The following is a 23,365-nucleotide window of genomic DNA, read 5'->3' as shown; positions in this document are numbered from 1 at the left end:
GAGCTCAGAACCAATTTAAACCATTTCTTTATATTGGAGCCAGATGATCCATTGATCCACACTGCTGAAAGTTCAAGTAATGGTAGGTTAAAGGGATATTGAAGGCTGGTGTCCTTCAACATCTGCTTTAAGATGCTGCAGATGTTCTATCAGACGGTTGTGGCAAACACCCTCTTCTACGCGGTGGTGTGCTGGGGGGCAGCATAAAGAGGGACACCTCACACCTGGACAAACTGGTGAGGAAGGCAGGCTCTATTGTAGGCACGGAGATGGACAGTTTGACATCCGTGGCAGAGCTACGGGTGCTGAGCAGGCTCCTGTCAATCATGGAGAATCCACTGCATCCACTGAACAGTATCATCTCCAGACAGAGGAGCAGCTTCAGCGACAGACTGCTGTCACTGTCCTGCTCCACTGACAGACTAAGGAGATCGTTCCTCCCCCACACTATGCGACTCTTCAATTCCACCCGGGGGGTAAACATTAACACTATACAAGATTATTTTCTATTATACTTGCCTTGCACTCTCCACCTTGCATTTTTTTTTTTTAAACTTGCACTGCATTTTTTATTGCTTTTTAATTAATATTGTTTTTATCAGTATGCTGCTGCTGGAGTATGTGAATTTCCCCTTGGGGATTAATAAAGTATCTAGTCTTACTCTCTGTAAACACTAGATAGATAGGTAAGTCATGAGATTTCCAGGGAGAAACTAACATTAATTTGGCAGAGATGGTAGCCAGAAAGACCTCTGCTTAATAGATGTCATGATAAAAGAAGAGAGGTCCAGGAGAAGAAATATAACAGGCAAAAAGTAAATTTTAGCAGAGAAAATATTGGATAGGAAACATTCATGGTAACATAAGAAACTGGAGGGCAGTCCCAAAACATGTGGAGAAAAGTGCCAGGGTCATTTAAAGGAATCAAATGTAAAGCATGCCATTTATGATGGGTGAAGCACAAGCAATGTAATACGAATGCTGTTGTTTCAGTTTTTTGGAGGATGCCAAGATGTTGTTAAGAACAGCTTTCCACAAGATAGGGGAGAAGAAAGGAGGTTATCCTGCCAGAATGAAAATAACAGAGGTCTGGTAGATGCCTTTTGGAGACATGCATTTTGGGATAATACTGGCTTAAAGTTTGGAGATGATGAGGAAAATTTATAAAGTGGGTGGGAAGGGAGTGTGGATAATTTTTGAACCCCGTTTGCCTTAAGGACTGATCTGATTTGAAAATAGAAAAGGAAAAAAGTAGTAGTAACAGAAAACCTAGACCCAAGTAATTTGAACAGGCTGATGTGTTGTCCAGCCTGTGGCTAAAAAGACATTAGCCTGCCACTAATTTAAAAAAAAAAAAAAAACTGGATTCTTGAAGAAAAGGGGGTATGGCAGTGCCAAACTGGAGTTGTGACAATTTGTTTCTCCATGTTCCACCAAGTTTACAGAGCACATGAGACTGAGGGACTTAAAGTAGGGAGTCATGAATTTAATTTCAGGGCACTGAAGAGACAGCCTGCCCTCAGATTTATCATGAATCAAAGTATAGTACTTAATGTAAGGGCTCTAACTATTCCATAGAAAGGTAGACAAAAGTGACCCGACTTCTAAGTAATGTTTTATGGGGGGGATACCAGGAGCATGGCACTAACAAAATTAAAATGAGAAACTATACTCATTTTCATAGTTGTCAATCTGGAACAAAGACAGTTTAAGAAAGGACTAGGGGGCTACAATAATTATATGCTATTATGTTCTGCAGAAAATAAGCAAGTTAAGTTTAAAGTTTGATGCTTAAATAATTTGAATGAAGTAGCCAAAGGGATGTACAATGTAAAAACTGACTTGTGGCATAGTTAGTTCAATGGAGACAGAGTATACTATACCCAACTAGTTAATTATTTGCTGTGTTTTTGCTTTCTCATTTAATGTTTTGTATATGCTTCCTTATCCCTATAAGGTCTGCTTTCCTCAAATTATAAGTCTTTATTTTGATGTACATTTGTGTGTTTTCAATGATTATCTCAAATTTTACCATGTTGTGATCACTGTTGCTTAAAGTATCAGTAACTTCTGTTCTTGTTTCTCTGTTTATTGCTTGAAACGATGAGATCTAGACCAGCATCACCATTTGTTAGGTTTGAGACATACTGGGGAAGGAAAAAACTATCATTTGCCATCTGCACCATTTCAATGTTTGGAAAGTTAAAAGATAGATACTTTATTAATCACAATGGGAAATTCACAAGGAGTGATCATTAAATAAAAATAGAAAAATAAAAGTAGAAAAGTGCACATACACATACAGTAATACACGGAGCTGCTGAAAAGGCTGCCACTCTCGGCGGCGCCGGATGTATATGACCACTATGACCTCTTTGTTGCACACGTCATTTATTAAATAATGTTTTTATCTAACCAGATCTTTTCCTTTCTTCCTTACTAGCTTAACCTACACTGATTCTGATGTGTTTCCTTCTTCCATCTTGAAGATGTGGGCTTGAATATTATTTTTCATAAATAGAGCCTTTCATGAAGCATCTGTACCTACTAGTACTCTATTCCTATCCACAATTCTTTAGTCATGATTCTGTAATTCCTATATTCTCATAGTCCAGAGTCATTAATGTTGTCTCTAGTTAATGCATTTCTAAGGGCTTGTTTATACTTCATGCTCAGAATACGTATGCGCACGCATCATGGCTGCCACACGTTCCCAGCGTTCATTTGACGTTTCCTCTGAGCATGTCCTCCGAAATGAATGCAATGCATGCGCGAGTTACAGTACCAACACAAAGTCGGGTGGGGCACAGTGTGATAAAAGTTGGAATGTGACGTCAGAGTCTCTGTTTACTGTCTACATGTGACAGAAAGCTGCTTTGAAGATCCAACGAGATCGATGTGCGTGCTTCGATGTTAAATGAATGGTTCAATGTAGTGAAGCAATGCCGACATACAGATGCATTCGTGGCACTTTTATATTCAAGTGTTGCATATTCCCGATCGTAATGACACAAAACATTTTAAAAATCTCTCATACCATCGTTTGTGCCATCTTTTTCTTCTGGGGCTTCCTCCTGACCTGACAGGAGTAGCAAACATCAGTAGATCACCACACAGAACACATTAAATGTATGATATTCCAACTCTCTGCACATTTAGAATCCTTAGATTTATACCTGATATCACTTTCATGATGAAATGCATTAAAGTATGTATGTTACATTTTACAGATAAATCGTTAATTTCGTTTAAATAATGAATACTGTTAATAATTACACACATGGGGGTGACACGGTGGTGGAGCGGTAGCACTGCTGTCTCGCAGGGAGTCACGTCGCTGGTGTTCCCTGGCTGGAGTTTGCTTGTTTTCCTGCTGGATATCCACAGTGTGCTCCGGTTTCCTTCCAAAGATATGCAGATTTGGTGACACTAAAATGACGCCAGTGTATGTGAGTGCTTGTATTGACCTTGCGATGAGCTGATACCCCAACCAGGGATTGTTTCTACCTCGTGCCCAATGCTAGCTGGAATTGGCACATTCCTGGATTGATGGATTTAATCATTAAACATCATTTTCAGAGATGTTGCGGTAAGGTGTCATCTGAATTTAATGGGTGTTCCAGGCAATTCACAACACAGCGAAGCCGAACTTGTTCTCACCGTGATATCTCGCACTGCCACCTGGTGGATTCCTCCAGATTTACATAAAATACGCATGCAAGTATAAACAGTAAAACGTTTGCGTAGCAGGAGTGTCCACTGGCGCATACGTCGCGTCGCATGAAGTATAAACCTGGCCTAATACTGCTTTCATTAAGTGGTAAACATTTTATTTTTTTAAAATTTTATTTTATTATTTATTTTATTTTATTTTATTGTAATCATTCCATACAAATAGATCAATTTTTGCAAAAAAAAAAAAAAAATAGGATTGAAAACAAATCAACCCCCACCCCTGAGTGAAAGAGCATGGCCAATGGACTAAAACTTAAAAATAGTAAAAATAAATAAATTGATGAGTGTATTAGGTGGATACAGATAAATGGAGAAGAAAAAGAAATGGGGAGAGAATCTACTTCCTCAGTGCTTTAAGAGCTTATTCTAAAATAGTATTGATTAGATCCTGCCAGGTTTTGAAAAAGTTCTGCACAGATCCTCTAAGTGAGAATTTGATTTTTTCCAATTTCAAATAATATAAAACATCCGTTACCCACTGATTTAAAAGAGGATCATTCGAGACTAGAAAGGGCTCTGCAGGACGTGCTCTCATCTACTCATCGCGAGCCTGTAACAGGAGCTGCATTTTCACTTGCGGAGCACGAAAGCAGAAGCGAACTGTCCGAACTGAAAGAGATGATCGCTACACAGATAGCTACACAGAAAGAGATGAACACTACACTGGCCACTGCCATGGTTACGGCCATGAATGAGCTTAAGAAAGATAACACAAATGATCTTAAGAAGGTGGCCACTGAGCTCAAGAAGGATAACAAAGATAAGGAAACGCGTCTATTTGAACGTTTCGACGTGAACTTTAAAGGCATGTTGGAGAAATTAGTGGAACACATTGAAGAAACTAACTCCAAACTGAAAAGGCTTGATGATCATATTAATGACGTTTCAGATCAGCTGGAAGACGTTAAGCAGGGACTCACGGCTCGAGTGGAAACAGCGGAACAAATGGCATCTAACGCCGATGAAAAAGCCACAGCTGCGAACTCGGAATACAAAAAACTTGGAGACAGACTTGCAGCCCTGGAGGATGGGTGCAGAAGAAATAATATAAGAATTGAGGGTATACCTGAGAAACGAGAAAGCTCAAGCCCAGTGAAATTTGCAGTAGAATTACTGTCTAAAATAATTGGAGATGACTTTAAACTCGACAATGAGATAGCCACGGCTTATCGCACAAAGATACCAAGCGCCTTTAAATCTAGGTCTTTTATTGTCCGCTTCGAACGACTAAGATGTAAGCTTGATGTGATGGCACTTCTCAGACACAAGCAAGAGATTATATTCGAAAATAATCTTATTCGTATTTTTCCCGACTTCTCACCATCAACAGCTGTAAAATGCAGATCCTACAACGACATTAAAAGGATGCTACGGGAAGCCGATATCAAATACAGCCTCTTGTATCCTGCCAAACTGAAAGTGGAAGTTCAAGATGGACATTATATTTTCTTCAGCAAAGAAGAAGCTGAAAAAGAATTAAAGAAGCTGTTTCCGACACTTTTTTGAAAGTTAATTAAAATTAAAGAGCCGTATTCTATCAAGGCACGGGAAAGACCTATGATCTGATCGCTGGATCCATGTTTAAAGAGACTGGTATTATAATTATACATCTCTTATTCTCTTTTTTCTTTTTTTTTTTTTTTTTTTTATCTGGGCTTTATATGTTATATGTTTATGTTTTAATCAGAGTTATAGAGTTATAGACGTGAGTGTGAAAATGTGGAAGTGATTAAAGTAGGATTCGTTTTATTTATTTATTTTTTTATTTATTTTTTTCTTTTTTTCTTTATTTATTTATTTATTTATTTATTTATTTATTTATTTATTTATTTTATTTTATTTTACTATACCTTAAAGTAGACTGTTTAACTTCATACCCTTGGTTTAATGCTTGTTCTACTATTTATACAATTACCATTATACTATTATAGTATGAATTACCAGGTTTATCCTAGACTAGTTTTTAAAATCACTCCCAGGGTTGTTTTTTTTTTTTTTTTTTTAATCTTAATATCTTAACTTAAAAGCGCTGAAGATTATTTCAAGCTTAAATATTGTTAATGAGAACATTTTCGGCAGATAGTATTAAGGATTTAACTGTAAAAGATATCTCTGTTTTAATTCTGTAACGCCGCTGCAGGGTGGGGTTTGTTTTGTTTTGGACGTGCTCTGTCTCTTCGTATGTCAGAGGACTGGAACATCGCGAAGTGGGGTCTAGCCTCATGTGGGGAGGCAAAATGGGGGGGTGGGGGGATAAAGGGGGGAGAGAAGGAGAGCATGTTATATCTAATCTATTCTTATAATCCTTATAATTATAAATATCAATGCAGCAACAGGCTAACATGCAACAACTCCTGGGGAATCTTGAAACTAAGATTAAAACTGCCATATTACCAATTAAAACTATAAAATGACATTAAAAACTCAGAATCAATGTCTCCATGATGGGACAGTTAACTTTGTGAGCTGGAATGTTAAAGGCCTGAATCACGAATTAAAGAGAAAGAAAGTATGCTCTCACCTAACAGGCTTAAACGCTAAAATAGTATTTTTACAGGAGACCCACTTACTAACCAAGGATCAGTTCAGATTACAAAAAGACTGGACTGGCCAAATGTTCCATTCTAGCTTTATAAAGAAAACTAGAGGGGTGGGAATTCTTATATATAGAACAGTTCCATTTGTAGCATCAGAGGTAGTGTCGGACCCTGAAGGGAGATATGTGATGGTCATGGGCAACTTATATAACAGTAAAATGATTTTGATAAATGTTTATGCACCCAATGTTGATGATAAGGAATTCATGCAAAATCTATTTGCATCCATTCCCAATGTGAACACTCATAAAATTATAATGGCTGGGGACTTTAATTGTGTTTTAAATCCACTCTTAGATAGGACTCCTGTGACAGGGGGGACGACATCTAATACTGCAAAGATAATTACACAGTTTTTAAATGATCACAACTTATCAGACCCCTGGAGGTTTCTTAACCCAAACTCAAGAACATATTCGTTCTACTCACCAGTGCATTATAGCTACTCAAGAATTGATTATTTTTTTATAGATAATAATTTCCTGCCTACAATTAAATCATGCAAATATGACACAATTGTTATCTCTGACCATGCCCCTCTAGTCTTGGAGCTAAAAATCAATAAGCCCCTCGTACTCACCTCGCAGATGGCGTCTTAACCCTCTTTTATTGGCAGACGAGAACTGCACAGAATTTATATCCAAACAAATCAGCTTCTTCCTAGAGACAAACACGTCTACAGAGGTTTCTGCAGGAACACTCTGGGAAACTCTAAAGGCCTTCTTAAGAGGCCAGATTATTTCATATCTTTCCCATAGAAATAAATTAGAAACCAAGAAAGTGTCAGAGCTAAGAAATGAAATTACTAGAATAGATGAAGAACAAGCCAGGCGTCCAAGTGAAGCTCTTCACAGGAAAAGGCAGGCCCTGCATACAGAACTTAACATCTTAACAACTAAAGAAACTGAACAACTTATTTATAAGTCTAGACAGCATTACTATGAACACGGAGAAAAAGCTAATAAGCTTTTAGCTCAACAAATTCATAAACAAGAGGTTCACAATGCAATACCAGTAATCGCCAACAAGAATGGAGAAGAAATCATCGACCATAATAAAATAATGCACACATTTAGAGATTACTATAAGTCTTTATATTCCACTGAGCCCAAAGAAGACAACACGCAATCTAATGCATTTCTGGATAATTCACAAATACCACAAATAGATGCTTTAAGTGCTGAGGAACTAGATAAACCTCTAACGCTAACAGAATTACTAGACGCTATAAAGTCACTACAAAGCAGGAAATCATCAGGCCCTGATGGTTACCCCGTAGAGTTTTATAAGAAATTCTCCACTCAGCTAGCTCCACTCTTATTGGTAACATTTACAGAAGCTAAAGACCACCAAATACTACCTCAAACATTTCGACAAGCATTAATCACCGTCTTTCCTAAACCAAAATAAGGACTTGTTACAATGTGCATCATATAGACCAATTTCACTCCTGAATAATGATGTTAAGATACTCTCAAAAATCCTAGCTAGAAGGATGGAGAAAGTGCTGCCCTCGGTAATATCACAAGATCAAACTGGATTTATTAAAGGCCGACATCTATCTTCAAATCTCCGATGCTTGTTTAATGTTATATATTCACCAGCAAAATCAAACACCCCAGAGATATTACTATCATTAGACGCAGAAAAGGCATTTGACATGATCGAATGGAATTACCTTTTTTCTATATGCAGATGATATGGTCTTATATATATCGGACCCAGAAAACACTGTCCCTGCTGTTTTAACAGCACTAACAGAATTTCAAAAGATATCTGGTCTTAGAATTAATCTGAATAAAAGTATACTCTTTCCAGTGAACTCACAAGCATATAATATTAGATTAGACACCCTACCTTTTACCATAGCAGATCAGTTTAAATACCTAGGGGTAAATATCACAAGTAAACATAAAGCTCTTTATCAACAAAATTTTGGCGTCTGTATGGAAAAAATTAAGCAAGACTTGCATAGATGGTCAACCCTTCATCTCACTCTAGCCGGAAGAATTAACATTGTTAAGATGAATATCCTTCCTAAACTTCTCTTTTTATTTCAAAACATTTCAATATATATCAATAAATCGTTTTTTAAACAGTTAGATTCAATAATAACCTCATTCATTTGGAACTCAAAACACCCACGTATCCGAAGAGCGACCCTACAAAGACCTCAGGCAGAAGGTGGCATGGCTTTACCTAATTTTCAGTTTTATTACTGGGCAGCAAACATACAAGCCATAAAAACCTGGACACAAATAAATGCACATACACAGGCTTGGTCTGCAATAGAAGTAAAATCCTGTAGTACTTCTTTATATTCCCTGCTCTGCTCTCATCATTGCATCCGGCGCCGCCGTGAGTGGCAGCCTTTTCAGCAGCTCCGTGTATGACTGTATATGTATGTGTACTTTTCTACTTTTATTTTTCTATTTTTATTTATTGATCACTCCTACCACTTTATTTTATGTGGATTCCTTCCCTGGACACACTTACTTTTACAACGTGGGCATGGATTTTAACACGCCGAGACTCGCCTATTCAAGTACTCAACTTCGGGCGCTGAGAACAAATGCCAGTGCCGGTGTGGTTCCCTATTTACCCGACGAGGTAAGAAGGCGGTATCGTGGCAGCAGAGCCGGCACTAAGCTAAAAAAGAAGCGGCTTGCGAGAAAGTGGCGTTTCAAGCCTTCGGTGCCTTCTGTGATTCTGGGGAATGTAAACTCAATCTCAAATAAGATCGACGAACTGGCTGCGCTGGTGAAAAATGTCAGGACCTACAGAGAATGCAGTTTGTTGTGTTTCTGCGAAACCTGGCTAAATAACACCATCCCAGATGCCAACGTGGAGCTACCCGGGTTTAGCACAGTTAGAGCGGACAGAGATGCAAGTACCTGTGGTAAGCACAAAGGAGGAGGACTCACTCTCTATGTTAATACACGGTGGTGTCACTCTGGACATGTTAACGTCAAAATCTCCACTTGCTGCAGGGATATCGAACTGTTGGCCGTAAGTTTACGTCCCTACTATTTGCCCAGAGAGTTTGGACATGTCATTGTTGTTATTGTATACATCCCTCCTCGGGCAGACGTGGAGTCAGCGAGTGACATCATCCATTCCGCTGTTGCTAAGTTACAAACGCAGCACCCTGAGGCGCTTGTGCTAATCGCTGGAGACTTTAACCATGTGACGCTGGACAAAACATTGCCTGCATTCTCCCAGTATGTGGACTGTAACACCCGGGGAAATAAGACTATTGATTTACTGTATGCAAACGTTAAAGACGCATACAGCGCCACCCCGCTGCCTGCGCTTGGGAAAGGAGATCATAACCTGGTTCAGCTTCAGCCTCACTATAAACCAAAAGTTAGAGTCCTACCTACAACCACACGATCATTCAGGAAGTGGACCCTGGAGGCTGAGAATACTCTGAGAGAACTTTTTGGAACTACAAACTGGGATATCCTGCAGGGATCTCATAATGAGAACATTGAGGAAGTTGTTGACTGCACTACTGACTACATCAACTTCTGTATGGACATTGTAGTTCCAGTAAGAACAGTACGCTGCTATGCTAACAACAAGCCATGGATTACAAGTGACATCAAGGGCCTTTTGAATCAGAAGAAAAGGGCTTTTAAAGACGGTGATCAGCATGAGCTCAAGCGCGTGCAGAAGGAACTCCGAGTCCAACTCAGGGCGGCGAAGGAGCAGTACAGGAGAAAGCTGGAGCAGAAGTTGCAGAATAACAGCATGAAGGAAGTGTGGGATGGGATGAAGATCATCACTGGCTGCAGCTCGAAGCGGGGTACCACCATTGAGAGAGACGTGAAGAGAGCAAACCAAATGAACAACTTTTTTAACAGGTTTGACCACTCTAACCCACTCTCACCTCTGAGTACTGCACCCTCCACACATCCTTCTGCTGATACCAGCATAGGAAAAACATCCCCACCCATAATAACAACAGCGCAAGTGAGCAGAGAGCTGAGGAGACTTCGTGCCAGCAAAGCAGCGGGTCCAGATGGAGTATCGCCACGACTGCTGAAGGTCTGTGCATCGGAGCTGGGGGGTCCTCTACAGCGCATCTTCAACCTGAGCCTGGAACAGGGGAGAGTCCCGAGGCTTTGGAAAACATCTTGTATCACCCCAGTCCCAAAGGTATCACGTCCTAGTGAGCTGAATGACTTTCGGCCTATTGCTCTGACATCACATGTGATGAAGACCATGGAGAGGCTGCTGCTTCACCACCTTAGGCCACAGGTTCAACACGCCCTTGACCCTCTGCAGTTTGCATATCAGGAGAAGGTGGGAGCGGAAGATGCCATCATCTATATGCTACACCGATCCCTCTCTCACTTGGACAGAGGCAGTGGTGCTGTAAGAATTATGTTTCTAGACTTCTCTAGCGCCTTCAACACAATCCAACCTCTGCTCCTTAGGGACAAGCTGACAGAGATGGGATTAGATTCATACCTAGTGGCATGGATCGTGGACTATCTTAAAGACAGACCTCAGTATGTGCGTCTTGGGAACTGCACGTCTGACATTGTGGTCAGCAACACAGGAGCGCCACAGGGGACTGTACTTTCTCCGGTCCTGTTCAGCCTATATACATCGGACTTCCAATACAACTCGGAGTCCTGCCATGTGCAAAAGTTCGCTGATGACACTGCTATCGTGGGCTGTATCAGGAATGGGCTGGAGGAGGAGTATAGGGACCTAATCAATGACTTTGTTAAATGGTCCGACTCAAACCACCTACACCTGAACACCAGCAAAACCAAGGAGCTGGTGGTGGATTTTAGGAGGCCCAGACCCCTCATAGACCCAGTGATCATCAAAGGTGACTGTGTGCAGATGGTGCAGACCTATAAATATCTGGGAGTGCAGCTGGATGATAAATTAGACTGGACTGCCAATACTGATGCGCTGTGCAAGAAAGGACAAAGCCGGTTATACTTCCTTAGAAGGCTGGCTTCCTTCAACATCTGCAATAAGATGCTGCAGATGTTCTATCAAACAGTTGTGGCGAGCGCCCTCTTCTACGCAGTGGTGTGCTGGGGAGGCAGCATTAAGAGGAAAGACGCCTCACGCCTGGACAAACTGGTGAGGAAGGCAGGCTCTATTGTTGGCATGGAGCTGGACAGTTTAACATCTGTGGCAGAGCGACGGGCGCTCAGCAGGCTCCTATCAATTATGGAGAATCCACTGCATCCATTAAATAATGTTATCTCCAGACAGAAGAGCAGCTTCAGCGACAGACTGCTGTCACTGTCCTGCTCCACAGACAGATTGAGGAGATCGTTCCTCCCCCAAACTATGCGACTCTTTAATTCCACCAGGGGGGGTAAACGTTAATATTTAACATTATACATAGTTATTGTCTGTTTTTTTCACCTGTATTATTATCATTCTTTAATTTAATATTATTTATTGTATCAGTATGCTGCTGCTGAAGAATGTGAATTTCCCATTGGGATTAATAAAGTATCTATCTATCTATCTATCTATCTATCTATCTATCTATCTATCCAATAAATGAAAGTTATCGCAAATATACTAATAACCCAATTGTGCTTTACTCACTCAGAATATGGAACCAAATTAGGAAGCATTTTAAGATGGAAAATCTTTTATCAGTGGCACCTCTGCAAGGGAACCACCTCTTTCAACCTTCGCAAGTATATCCAGTTTTTAATACCTGGAAAAGTTTTGGGATTAAAATGCTCAGAGATCTTTATATAGACAACATATTTACATCTTTTGAACAATTACGTTCAAAATTTAACCTCCCAGCTACACATTTCTTTTACTATCTTCAAATTAGAAATTTTGTTAAACAGAAATTGCCCGATTTCCCCCACCTTGCACCCTCCACAATGCTGGAAAAAATACTGCTCAATTCCGAGGAAACAAACACTATTTCCGCAATGTATAAAATCCTATTAGAGTCCCTACCTTTCAAAGATCCAAGAGGACATTGGGAAGAAGATCTCTTAATCAATATATCAGAAAAGGAGTGGAAGGTAGCAAAGCAGAGAATTCACTCGAGTTCTATATGCGCAAAGCATAGAATTATTCAACTAAAAATTATATATCGAGCTCATCTGTCTCGCTTAAAACTGTCCAAAATGTTTCCAGGCCAGGATCCAACCTGCGAGCGCTGCAACCAAGCTCCTGCCTCACTGGGTCACATGTTCTGGGCCTGCACCAAACTAACATCATTTTGGACAAAAATTTTTAAGTGCCTCTCAGACAGCCTTAGTATCACAATCCCTCCTAACCCACTAACAGCTGTGTTTGGTGTCCTTCCAGATGGACTTGAATTGGAGAAGGACAAGCAAACGGTGATTGCATTCACTACACTCTTGGCACGCAGACTTATTTTGTTAAATTGGAAGAATCCTAATTCTCCTCTTATAAGTCAGTGGGAAACTGATGTTTTATATTATTTGAAATTGGAAAAAATCTAATTTTCAGTTAGAGGATCTGTACAAAATTTTTTCAAAACTTGGCAGGATTTAATCAATATTATTTTAGAATAAGAGAATTAACTATTATTGCATTTAACTCCCTTCTCCATCTCTTATTTATATAGATATTTACTTCTCCCCTTCTTTTGTCTAATGTTGCCTTATTAAAAAGCTTAAAGAAATTTTCCTTTAGCTAAGCTCTCCTTCTCAGGGGTGGGGTTTGATTTGTTTTCAAATTTGTTGGGTTATAAATTGATCTGTTTGTATGGAATGATTACAATGAAAATTAATAAAATAAAAATATTAAAAGAGGAGAGTTGGGATTCTTCCAGTTTAGCAAAATAAGTCTGCGTGCCTATAGGGCCTAGTATAGTGAAGGCAATCAGTTTGTTTGTCCTTCTCCACTTTAAGCCCATTTTGGAAGAACACCAAACACAGCTGTTAATGGATTGGGAGGGATTGTGACACCAAGACTGTCTGAAAGGCACTTAAAATTTTTTGTCAAGAATGATGTTAGTTTGGTACAGGCCCAAAACATGTGACCTGGTGAGGCTGGAGCTTGATTGCAGTGTTCACAGTTTGGATTTTGCCCTGGAAACATTTTGGACAGTTTTAAGCAAGACAGATGTGCTCGATATATAATTTTGAGTTGAATAATTATATGCTTTGCGCATATGGAGCTCGAATGAATTCTCTGCATTGCTACCTTCCACTCTTTTTCTGATATGTTGAGTGAGAGATCCTTTTCCCATTGTCCTCTTGGATCTTTGAAAGGGAGGGACTGTAAAATATTTTTATATATTGCAGAAATGCTGTCCGAGTCCTTGAGACTGAGCAATATTTTTTCCAGCATAGAGGAAGGTGGGAGATGGGGAAAATCGGGCAGGTTCTGTTTGACAAAGTTTCTAATTTGAAAATAGTGAAAGAAATGTGTTGCTGGAAAATTAAATTTGGAATGTAATTGTTCATAGGATGCAAAGATATTGTCTATATAAAGATCTCTAAGTAATTTTAAGTAATTTAAACCCAAATGTTTTCCAGATATTAAAAACTGCATATGTTTGTGAGGGTTGAAAAAGGTGGTTTTCATGCAGAGGTGCCACAGATAAGATTCTCCATCTTAAAATGCTTTCTACATTGGTTCCATATTCTGAGTGAGTGAAGCACAATTGGGTTATTAGTATATTGGTGATAACTAAAGTTAGGTAGAGCCATGCCACCTTCTGTCTTGGGTCTTTGTAGGGTCGCTCTTTGGATACGTGGATGTTTTAGGTTCCAAATAAATTAGGTTATGGTTGAATCTAATTGCTTAAAGAATTATTTATTGATGTATAGTGGAATGTTTTGAAATAAAAAGAGAAGCTTGGGAAGGATATTCATCTTAACGCTAATTCTTCCAGCTAGATTGAGATGGAGGGTTGACCATCTATGCAAGTCTTGCTTATTTTTTTCCATACAGACGGTGAAATTTTGTTGATAAAGAGCTTTATGTTTACTTGTGATATTTACCCCTAGGTATTTAAACTGATCTGGAATAATAAAAGGGAAGGTGTCGAATCTAATAATAATAAAAGGGAAGGTGTCCAATCTAATATTTTATGCTTGAGAATTCACTGGAAAGAGCACACTTTTATTCAAATTAATTCTGAGACCAGAGATGTTTTGAAATTCTGTAAGTGCTGTTAAGACTGCAGGCACAGTATTTTGTGGGCCTGATATATACAAAACCATATCATCTGCATATAGAGAAATTCTGTTCCAAGTCCTTCTCTGATAATCCCCTTTATCTGATAAGCATTTCGACAGTGAACTGCCAGTGGTTCAGTGGCGCATTGCAAATAGTAGTGGTGACAAGGGGCATCCTTGTACCACGTTCTAGTTTAAAGTAGTCTGAGCAAATGTTGTTAATACAAACTGAATCTTCTGGATTGGTATACAGTAGTTTGATCCATGCACAAAAATTTGGGCCAAACCCAAATTTTTCTGAATGGAACTACCTTTTCACTACATTAATCATATCCAACGCTTTTTCTGCATCCAATGATATCATCTCCGGGGTGTTTGAGGACTTTGCAGGTGAATATATTATATTAAGCAGCTGTTGAAGATTGGAAGCTAAGTTTCGGCCTTTAATAAATCCAGTTTGATCTTGTGATATTACCGAAGGCAGCACTTTCTCCATCCTTATAGCTAGGACCTTGGAGAGTATCTTAACATTATTATTCAGAAGTTAAATTGGTCTGTATGATGCACATTGTAATACGTCCTTGTTTTGTTTATTAGAGATGGTGATTAATGCTTGGCAAAAAGTTTGAGGTAGAATTTGATTGTCTCTAGCTTCTGTAAATGTTGGTAATAAGAGGGGAGCTAGCTGAGTGGAGAATTTCTTATAAAATTTGACAGGGTAGCATCAGGGCCTGCTGCTTTCCCGCTCTGAAGTGACTTTATAGCATCTAGTAATTCTGATAGCACCAGAGGTTTATCCAATTCCTCTGCAATAAAATTATCTATTTGTGGTATCTGTAATGTATCCAAAAATGCATTAGATTGTGTGTTCTTTGAACTCAGTAGAATAGAAGGATTTATAGTAGTCTCTAAATGTGTGCATTATATTTTTATGGTCAATGATTTTATCTCTGTTCGTGTTGGTGATTGCTGGGATTGTATTGCGAACTTCTTGCTTGTGGATTTGTTGAGCTAAGAGCTTATTAGCTTTCTCTCCATGTTCATAGTGATAATGTCTTGATTTAAAAATGAGTTGTTCAGTTTCTTTGGTTGTTAAGAGGTTGAGCTCTGAATGCAGAGCCTGTCTTTTCCTATGAAGAGCTTCACTTGGACACCTGGCATGTTCTTTATCTATTCTAGTAATTTTGCTGGTTAGCTCTGATACTTTCTTGGTTTCTAATTTACTTCTGTGGGAAAGATATTAAATAATCTGTCCTCTTAAGAAGGCCTTTAGAGTTTCCCAGAGTATTCCTGCAGAGACCTCTGAGGATGTATTTGTCTCTAGGAAGAAACTGATTTGTTTTGATATAAATTCTGTACATTTCTCATCTGCTAATAGAAGTGGGTTAAGACGCCATCTGCGAGATGAGTATGTGGGGCATAATGATTTCAGCTCCAAGATCAGAGGGGCATGGTCAGAAATAACAATAGCGTCGTACTTGCAAGATTTAATCGCAGGCAAGAAATTATCTATAAAGAAATAATCAACTGTGGTAAACATTTTAAATGAGGAAAGTTACTTTTTGTGTTTTTGGTTGTGTTTTCTTAGGTGGGGTTGGCTGTTTTTGTTGTGTGGGTTTTGTGTGTGTGTGTGTGTGTGTGTGTGTGTGTGTGTGTTAAACCCCATCTTCCCCTAACCCAACCCCCCAACCACTCTATTTTAAAAGGTTGCACACTTCCCTGAAGATTCTAACTCCTAGAATGTTTGTCCCTTTCTCTTGTAGATATACAACAGTCCATCTCATCGGTTTATATTTTATTATTTAGTGTTTAAAAACAAAGTGTTGTTTTTTGGATATAGTTTATTAAACCCTGAGCAGAATTTGTCTACTCCCATGACTTTTGGAGGTCAGAGTGCAAGGTCAGCCATTCTAGCAGTAACAGGATTTGAACCAGCAACCTTCCAGATACCAGCATAGATGCTTAACCTTACAGCCACTACTCAGCCCTGTGATAAGCTATGTTCAGGGGTCATGGAGAAAATAAAAATAGGCACAGCTGCTCAGCCTATCATGGACATAGAAAAAAAGGTGTAGGAGAAAGTTTTCATTTACCTGTTTCACTGCACCTTCCCAGGTTAGCACGGTAGCGATACAACCTTTCATTGGCATTTAAGCACAAGGTTGCTCAAAGGCTGCCTGGAGGTCTACAAGCACCCAATAGTAAGCCGTTGGGCTCGAACTAGATGGTGCCGAGCCACGTGTCTGAAGCAGTCTTTTGGGCACGCTCAGAGTCTCCAACGGCCATGTACTGAGGCGCACTTCCGTAATCGCTGCAGGGGAGAAGGAGAAAATGTTATGGATAAGTTCAAGGAAACATTTTAGAAAAATGGAGGGCTCAGGGAGACCGGCAGAAAAGTTTACACGTGTGATAGGGAATGGAAATAAAAATGGGTGAAAGTTCACAATGCACATTTACATGAGTCTGAACAAGTAGCCATCACGTCAGCAAGGCAGACGCGCTTGAGCGCAGAGAGTTTTAAATAGGGCAAATTGCACCTGAGCTCAAATTGGCATTTGGTGCACGTCCCAGCATAACATTTTATTGGGGGGGACCGTGGGTAACGTAAATGGGGATTAGATTGACAAAGGGCCCACGGTATAAAACCATGGTGCGAACTGCCAAGGGTCATCAGTTGACCACGTCTTCTGGCTGAAGTACACATCTGTGCGCTACTTAATTACATAGTCTAGTAGTAAAGATAGGTATTGTTCATTTTGTACCTAGTATTTGTTAAGATCAGATTCACTCCCTGCAATAACTTGGGATAAGAATGAATCTGTGTTTGGAAGGTGCTCATTTTTTTATTTCTATATTGTTCTTGTGTTTAATTTTTTGGTATAATCAACAAAAGAAAGTTGATCGAGTGACATAGTGTCGGAGAAACTCGAAAGCTCAAGTTCACAAAGTCACACAGTGCCCGAAATAAAAAAGAAGTTGTCACATATCAAAGTCGGCATGAAAAGGCAACTCGTAGCGGACCGTCTGAGTGTCATATGAAAGCTTATTAGGGTACAGAGAAAAAAAATAGGCACACAGTGGGGAAAAAAGGACGAAATGTCAACTTTAATCTCGAAATTTCCACTTTAATCAGTTAATTTCATTTGTCAATAAAGTAGATCATCATAAACTTCATCTTAAAATTACTTATTTTACTAGTTTCTCAAGTAGCACATTAAATGCTTTGTTCTGTATTTGATCTTTTATGTGCTCTGTGTGTGAATCACTACATGCTTCCGTTCTTTCTCTTTCACCGACAGGACACAGAATCCATTGCATTCGTGATATTACAGCTCTCTGAATAATTAAAATACTGAGATGTATACGTGATATCTTTTTCATGATGATAGGAATGAAAGCATGTTATTAAACATGGGAACACGGTGGCGCAGTGATTGTTCATATCTCACGCAAGAGGCTTGCTGCACCATGTGCGACCTTCGATGAAATAATTTATTACAGAAGTACTGTCTCTTTCAGACGTACTAACCTCCAATTCCTGTCCTTACTTTTCTTTCTGTAAATACCCAATCACCACACAATCGTCTCTGTAATAGACGTTAAGCTTTGAACGCCAATTCTTCAAAACTTTTAAGGATCGTTGAAATATCTTCATAGTACGTGTTTAATTATTCTATCTGTCTATCCTTCCAGTGTCGCGTCAACACCAGCAATAATACAGCGCAAGGCAGGAGCTATCCGTGAACTAGCTAGCATTGCGGTACCGTGTCCTCACATGTTTAATTATTAACAATACAGATTATTTAAATGAAGTTAGTTTTATCTGTATACTATAAGCAACATATTTTGCTGCATTTAATCTTAAAAATGATATCGTCATCATACGCGCTTTATAAAGTGGCGCAGGTTGTGCAATATTATAACTGTAGTGCAAGTTTACAGTGGGGTAATTGTAATTATAAGTACAAACAGTTCTACAAGAAGCACTTGATGGACTGATTGAGTGCGTTTCTGAAACGAGAGGTCCGTACAGGAAAGGCTTTGACGCGTTTTACCGTGGCTGAGATAGTGTGTGCTTGAAACTGTATACCGATAATTCTCTTTCCGATCAGCTGCTGCTGTGATTCCCCACTCAGATACAGTGATATAAATACTCCGAGTGGTGCAGTGAGAGTAACATGGAAAAAGATGATCCACTGTGGCAACCCTTAACGGGAGCAGCTGAAAGAAGAAGATGCAGTGAGCGTAAAAACGCTAAAACAGTTCTGGTATTTGGAATACTATGGCTATTCCCTGGACCATTATATTGCTACAGGTTAATTACAATCCGATGCATTACACTAATAAACAATATGCAGTTAATTTCAGTGTATTTATAAAGCTGTGTCAGGAATGTGGGTCTAAGAAAGAAAGGGTAACCACACAGGAACAGTAGCACTGCTTTGACGCTGGGTGCCACCAGTCTGCAAAACCGAGCGGAGAAATTGCGTACGCCAGGGTATGAGGTACTGTGGAAATGTGCGTGGCTTTACGCCAAGTTTAGGTTTTATACATCTCAATTTGAGCGTGGAAACGTTCGTGCGCAACATTTCTGTGCGTATGCACCGTTTATACATGAGGCCCCAGATCCTTAGGAGGGTTCCTTTGTCGTATCTTTGCTCCATCGTTAAAGGCTCAGTGGGGGAAAATTGCTTGTTCCTCCACAGTGCGCCCAACCGCCTGTTTTCTCTTTCCAACCCCATTTGTGAGTCAAGTAGCGAATATTATAAACATGTCTGTTAAATGTAATATTTTGTTAAACAATTGCGATGTGACTCACGAGAAGATTTTACTAATTACAAATTAGGACTGTCAGATCGAATATCACTGTTTCAATATAATGTCCATGTATTTTAAAAGTTACTTGAAGGCAAAACGTGACATTTGAATGTTTGCTTTACCTTCCACTAATTAAGGCATTGTATTACTCCAAACACACTATACAACATTGCTGTATTTTATGGTTCTGTTTTTGTGCATACTTTAATGAGCAGCCTGTTGATGATTTTGAATGATTAGCTGGTATTTTCGTTAATAACACAAACATCCTTCTGTGTGTTCCTTCTCAACACATTTTAGGACAGTTTTATATATATATATATATATATATATATATATATATATATATATATATAATACACCCCTTACTGTTCTGCTCTTGGAGCTGCATTTGTACAAAAAAAAAAAAAAGATTTTTAAACACTTTTCTGGTACGATGAAACTAATATCCTACTCCTGAACCTGTTCTGATTCACTCCTGATTTTGAGATCCCTAACTAAAACTGCTGTTTTATGCCAGAACTATTAAGCATCCATTGCAGCAAGCAAAAACTTATTAATGACATTTGGAAAATTACTGCCATTTTTCTGATTTTCCTTTAATTATAACAACTTAGCAGTTACTGTTTTAGTGGCCCCAAGTGCTCATTTAGCATGCCGTTTCATGAGCAATTTATTTTCCTTCTAACTTGACACACATTCCTTAGAACATTGAGATGCATCTCAAAATATATATTCAGGTCATATGTTATATTTTTACTGAAGTTATAAAGTCATGGGGGACAGGGATTGGGTTAGAGAGAAACTTGTTTAGTATCATATCTTATGTTCTTTGGCAGACTCCTGGCTATAGCACTTCATTATAGCGTCCTACACTGTATAGTATCAAGTTCTATCCAGAATAACTGATGTACACTTAATATTTCTGGCACTTTGATTTAAAATTTTGTTCTGTATTATTAATGTAGCAGTTTCCTAAGAACCACTCAAGCTCATTGTTACAGTTTAAACAAAATTATTCTAAGGCGTATCTAGGTAACCAGGTTGTCAGTTTTTTTCCCAAGCTAAGTGATGAAAGATGTGGAGACAATGGTGATCCCTGCAATTCTAGATCTCTGGTCCAAACCCCTGTTGTTGAGATGTTAGCAGGTTTGGTTAAGTTTTCTCATATGCCTGTATTCAACATCCCTCACCCTGCTTAACAATTAAATACCTTATTTGACACCTTCCAATTCTAAACCTCTGAGACCAGAACGATTTGACAGTCTGGACCAATTTATTATTTATTGAAGCACAAAAACATAATCGGTTCAATGCAAAATATGGTAAAGAAAATAATACTCTTACAAAAGTTCAACATTGATTACGCAGATTCAGATTTTCATCTGTCCTCACTGCCTTACTTTCAAATCTTTTTGGATTTTTCTTTAAAATTATTGCTCCAAAGTGTTCAGAACCTCCTCCTTCTTCATTTTTGATCTGATCTGATAGTGCCATGCTGAAACTGCAGTACACTCTATAGACTCTTAAGTACACAAGCGACTATCCACGCTAGTGTTTAGATCTGACGGTGCCATGCTGACACTTCAGTAGCTGCAGGTGGAAGCTGCCGCCGCACTTTCAGTGGCATTACACATACAGGTATACTTTGTCAGCATGCCTGTGTCGATCAAGCACAGGTATCTCTGCAGTCTACTTGTGACTTTATGCTGCAGGAAGATAGGTAAATAAATCAAGGTAAACGGGTAAATAACATTCGATGTGGCTTTTATATATATATATAAGACCATCACAAAGTATAATCACAATCAGAACTTTGCACGATATCTTGACGAGCTCAGCAGGCCTTGCTCCTCATCATTGCTCATCCTCATCTTCATTAATAACACCATAAACAACTTTTGTGCAATATGTATATTGTATTTATTGTAGTACTGCATCTGATTCATTTATTTTTTTTACATTGCAGAGCGTGCAAGGAGAAGAAAAATAAGGGAAGAAAAAGCCTGGCTGCTTTCTCAAGGCAAGGACTTGCCACCAGAGCTATTATGTATAGAGTCGCAACTTCCTGGTAGAAGATCTCGAAAAACCAAAGACCTGTAAGCTGCCGATTTTCACTTTTTTAACCAAACCTTGAGTTTTCAATTTTGTTAAATGGCTAATCATCATGTTGTACCAAGATTCTGAAAGTTTAATATACATATCAAAGGATGGTAAATAAAGCTACATTCATTTCTCAAAATAAGCAGGCTTTCATGAAAGAAAATCAGACCTAGCAAGAAAAATCACACTGAATAGCGCAAGCTATTTAAAATTCAATAATTATTGCATTTCACAGCACGATTATTCATATTTATATTTGTGTAGTTTGAGTTCATAAAAGGGAAAACTATAGTGATGTAATGTACTTTGTACCAAACAGTCTAGAAATGCAATACAGCAAAATATGTCATGTCCAACCGTGCATTGCATACAGTTTTGGTGAACTTCTGCCTGTATTTCTGTATTAATTACCCATCTACGCATGGTCTGATCTTCAATTAAGTCACAAGAGGAGACCAACACAATTTCCTTAAATTAATTTAAAAAAAAACAATTGCACTCTTTCTTAGCCCTGAACTAATTGTTTAAATCCTAGAAATTTGATTCTGTTCATCTGGACAAAGTTTTTAAGTGGGAGAAATATTTCGAGACTTATCCAAGTCTCTTCCTCAGTCTCAATTGACTGCAGGTTTCCCCAACCTTATAAACAGTACCTTTGCTTAATCACAGAAACTAGCACCATTGACAAAGGGCCAGTTGATCAGTGATATGCAAATTGTCCACTGATTAGTAGACGTGTGAACCATTCATAGAGGGTTGAGGAATGGCTGCAATCACAGCATTGTAAGATGGCGACAGATGTACCCTTAGGCCCCCTCCTCTGTTCAGAGATGGTCGTTCCTTTTTCACGTAAATGGCCTCCTTGATTCCTCTCTCAAACCAGCGCTCCTCCCTGTCCAGGATGTGCACCTCTTCATCTTTAAAGGAGTGACCACTATCCTGTAGATGTAAATAGACTGCGGAGTCCTGGCCTGATGAGGAAGCTCTTCTGTGTTGTGACATGCGCTTAGCCAGTGGCTGCTTGGTTTCCCCGATGTACAATTCACGGCACTCCTCCTGGCACTTAACTGCATAAACTATGTTACTCTGTTTGTGCCGTGGGACCCGATCCTTGGGATGGACCAATCTTTGGCATAGCGTGTTTTGGGGTTTGAAAGCCACTGAGACCTGGTGTTTCGAGAAAATGCGCCTCAGCTGTTCCGATACTCCTGACACATACGGGATCACTAAGGGTTTTCGCTTAGGCAGTGGATGTCCTTCCTCTCTCATGAATCGCTTGGAGCGTTCTTTAGGTGTCCTCCCTGCTTTGACAAAGGACCAGCTGGGATATCCACATTTACTCAGGGCCTTTTTGATGTGGTGTTCTTCTGCTTCCCTGGCCTCTGAGTCTGTGGGAATGGTGTTAGCTCTGTGTTGTAGAGTCCTAATGACACCTAGTTTGTGCTCTAGTGGATGGTGAGAGTCAAACCTTAGATACTGGTCCGTATGTGTGGGTTTACGGTACACATCCACTTTCAAATGTCCCCCGTTGACGATGGAAATTTCACAGTCTTACGAAGGCTAGCTTGTTATTTTTCATATCCTCTCTGGTGAACTTGATGTGTTTGTCCACCCCGTTGATGTGGTCTGTGAACTGTGGTACCTCCTGAGATCTGATTTTCACCCAGGTGTCATCCACATATCTGAACCAATGGCTCGGTGGTGTTCCAGGATAGGATGATAGAGCCCTCTTTTCCACTTCTTCCATATATAGATTGGCTACTATAGGTGAAACAAGGGAACCCATGGCACACCTGTGCTTCTGCCTGTAGTACTGGCTTTTGTATATGAAATATGTTGATTGAAGACACAGTTCCAAAAGCAGGCACACTTGGTCTGCGTTGAGAGAGGTTCTTTTACTGAGAGTGGGGTCATTCTGTAATCTCTTACGTACTACCTCCTCTGCTTCAG

At 39.3% G+C, this 23,365-nt stretch overlaps 1 protein-coding gene across 1 annotated transcript in view; it reads left to right on the top strand.

Moving 5' to 3' along the window:
* LOC114656855 (chromatin remodeling regulator CECR2) overlaps nt 1–23,365 on the top strand; it is a 193,498-nt gene that overhangs the window by 112,286 nt on the left and 57,847 nt on the right. Inside the window, 1 exon segment of the mRNA XM_028808445.2 lies at nt 21,282–21,411. Coding sequence (XP_028664278.2) covers nt 21,282–21,411 — 130 coding nt within the window.

This window comes from Erpetoichthys calabaricus, chromosome 1 (genome assembly GCF_900747795.2).
Source record: "Erpetoichthys calabaricus chromosome 1, fErpCal1.3, whole genome shotgun sequence".
Lineage (NCBI taxonomy): Eukaryota > Metazoa > Chordata > Cladistia > Polypteriformes > Polypteridae > Erpetoichthys > Erpetoichthys calabaricus.
This window is presented reverse-complemented; position numbering and strand designations above follow the sequence as displayed.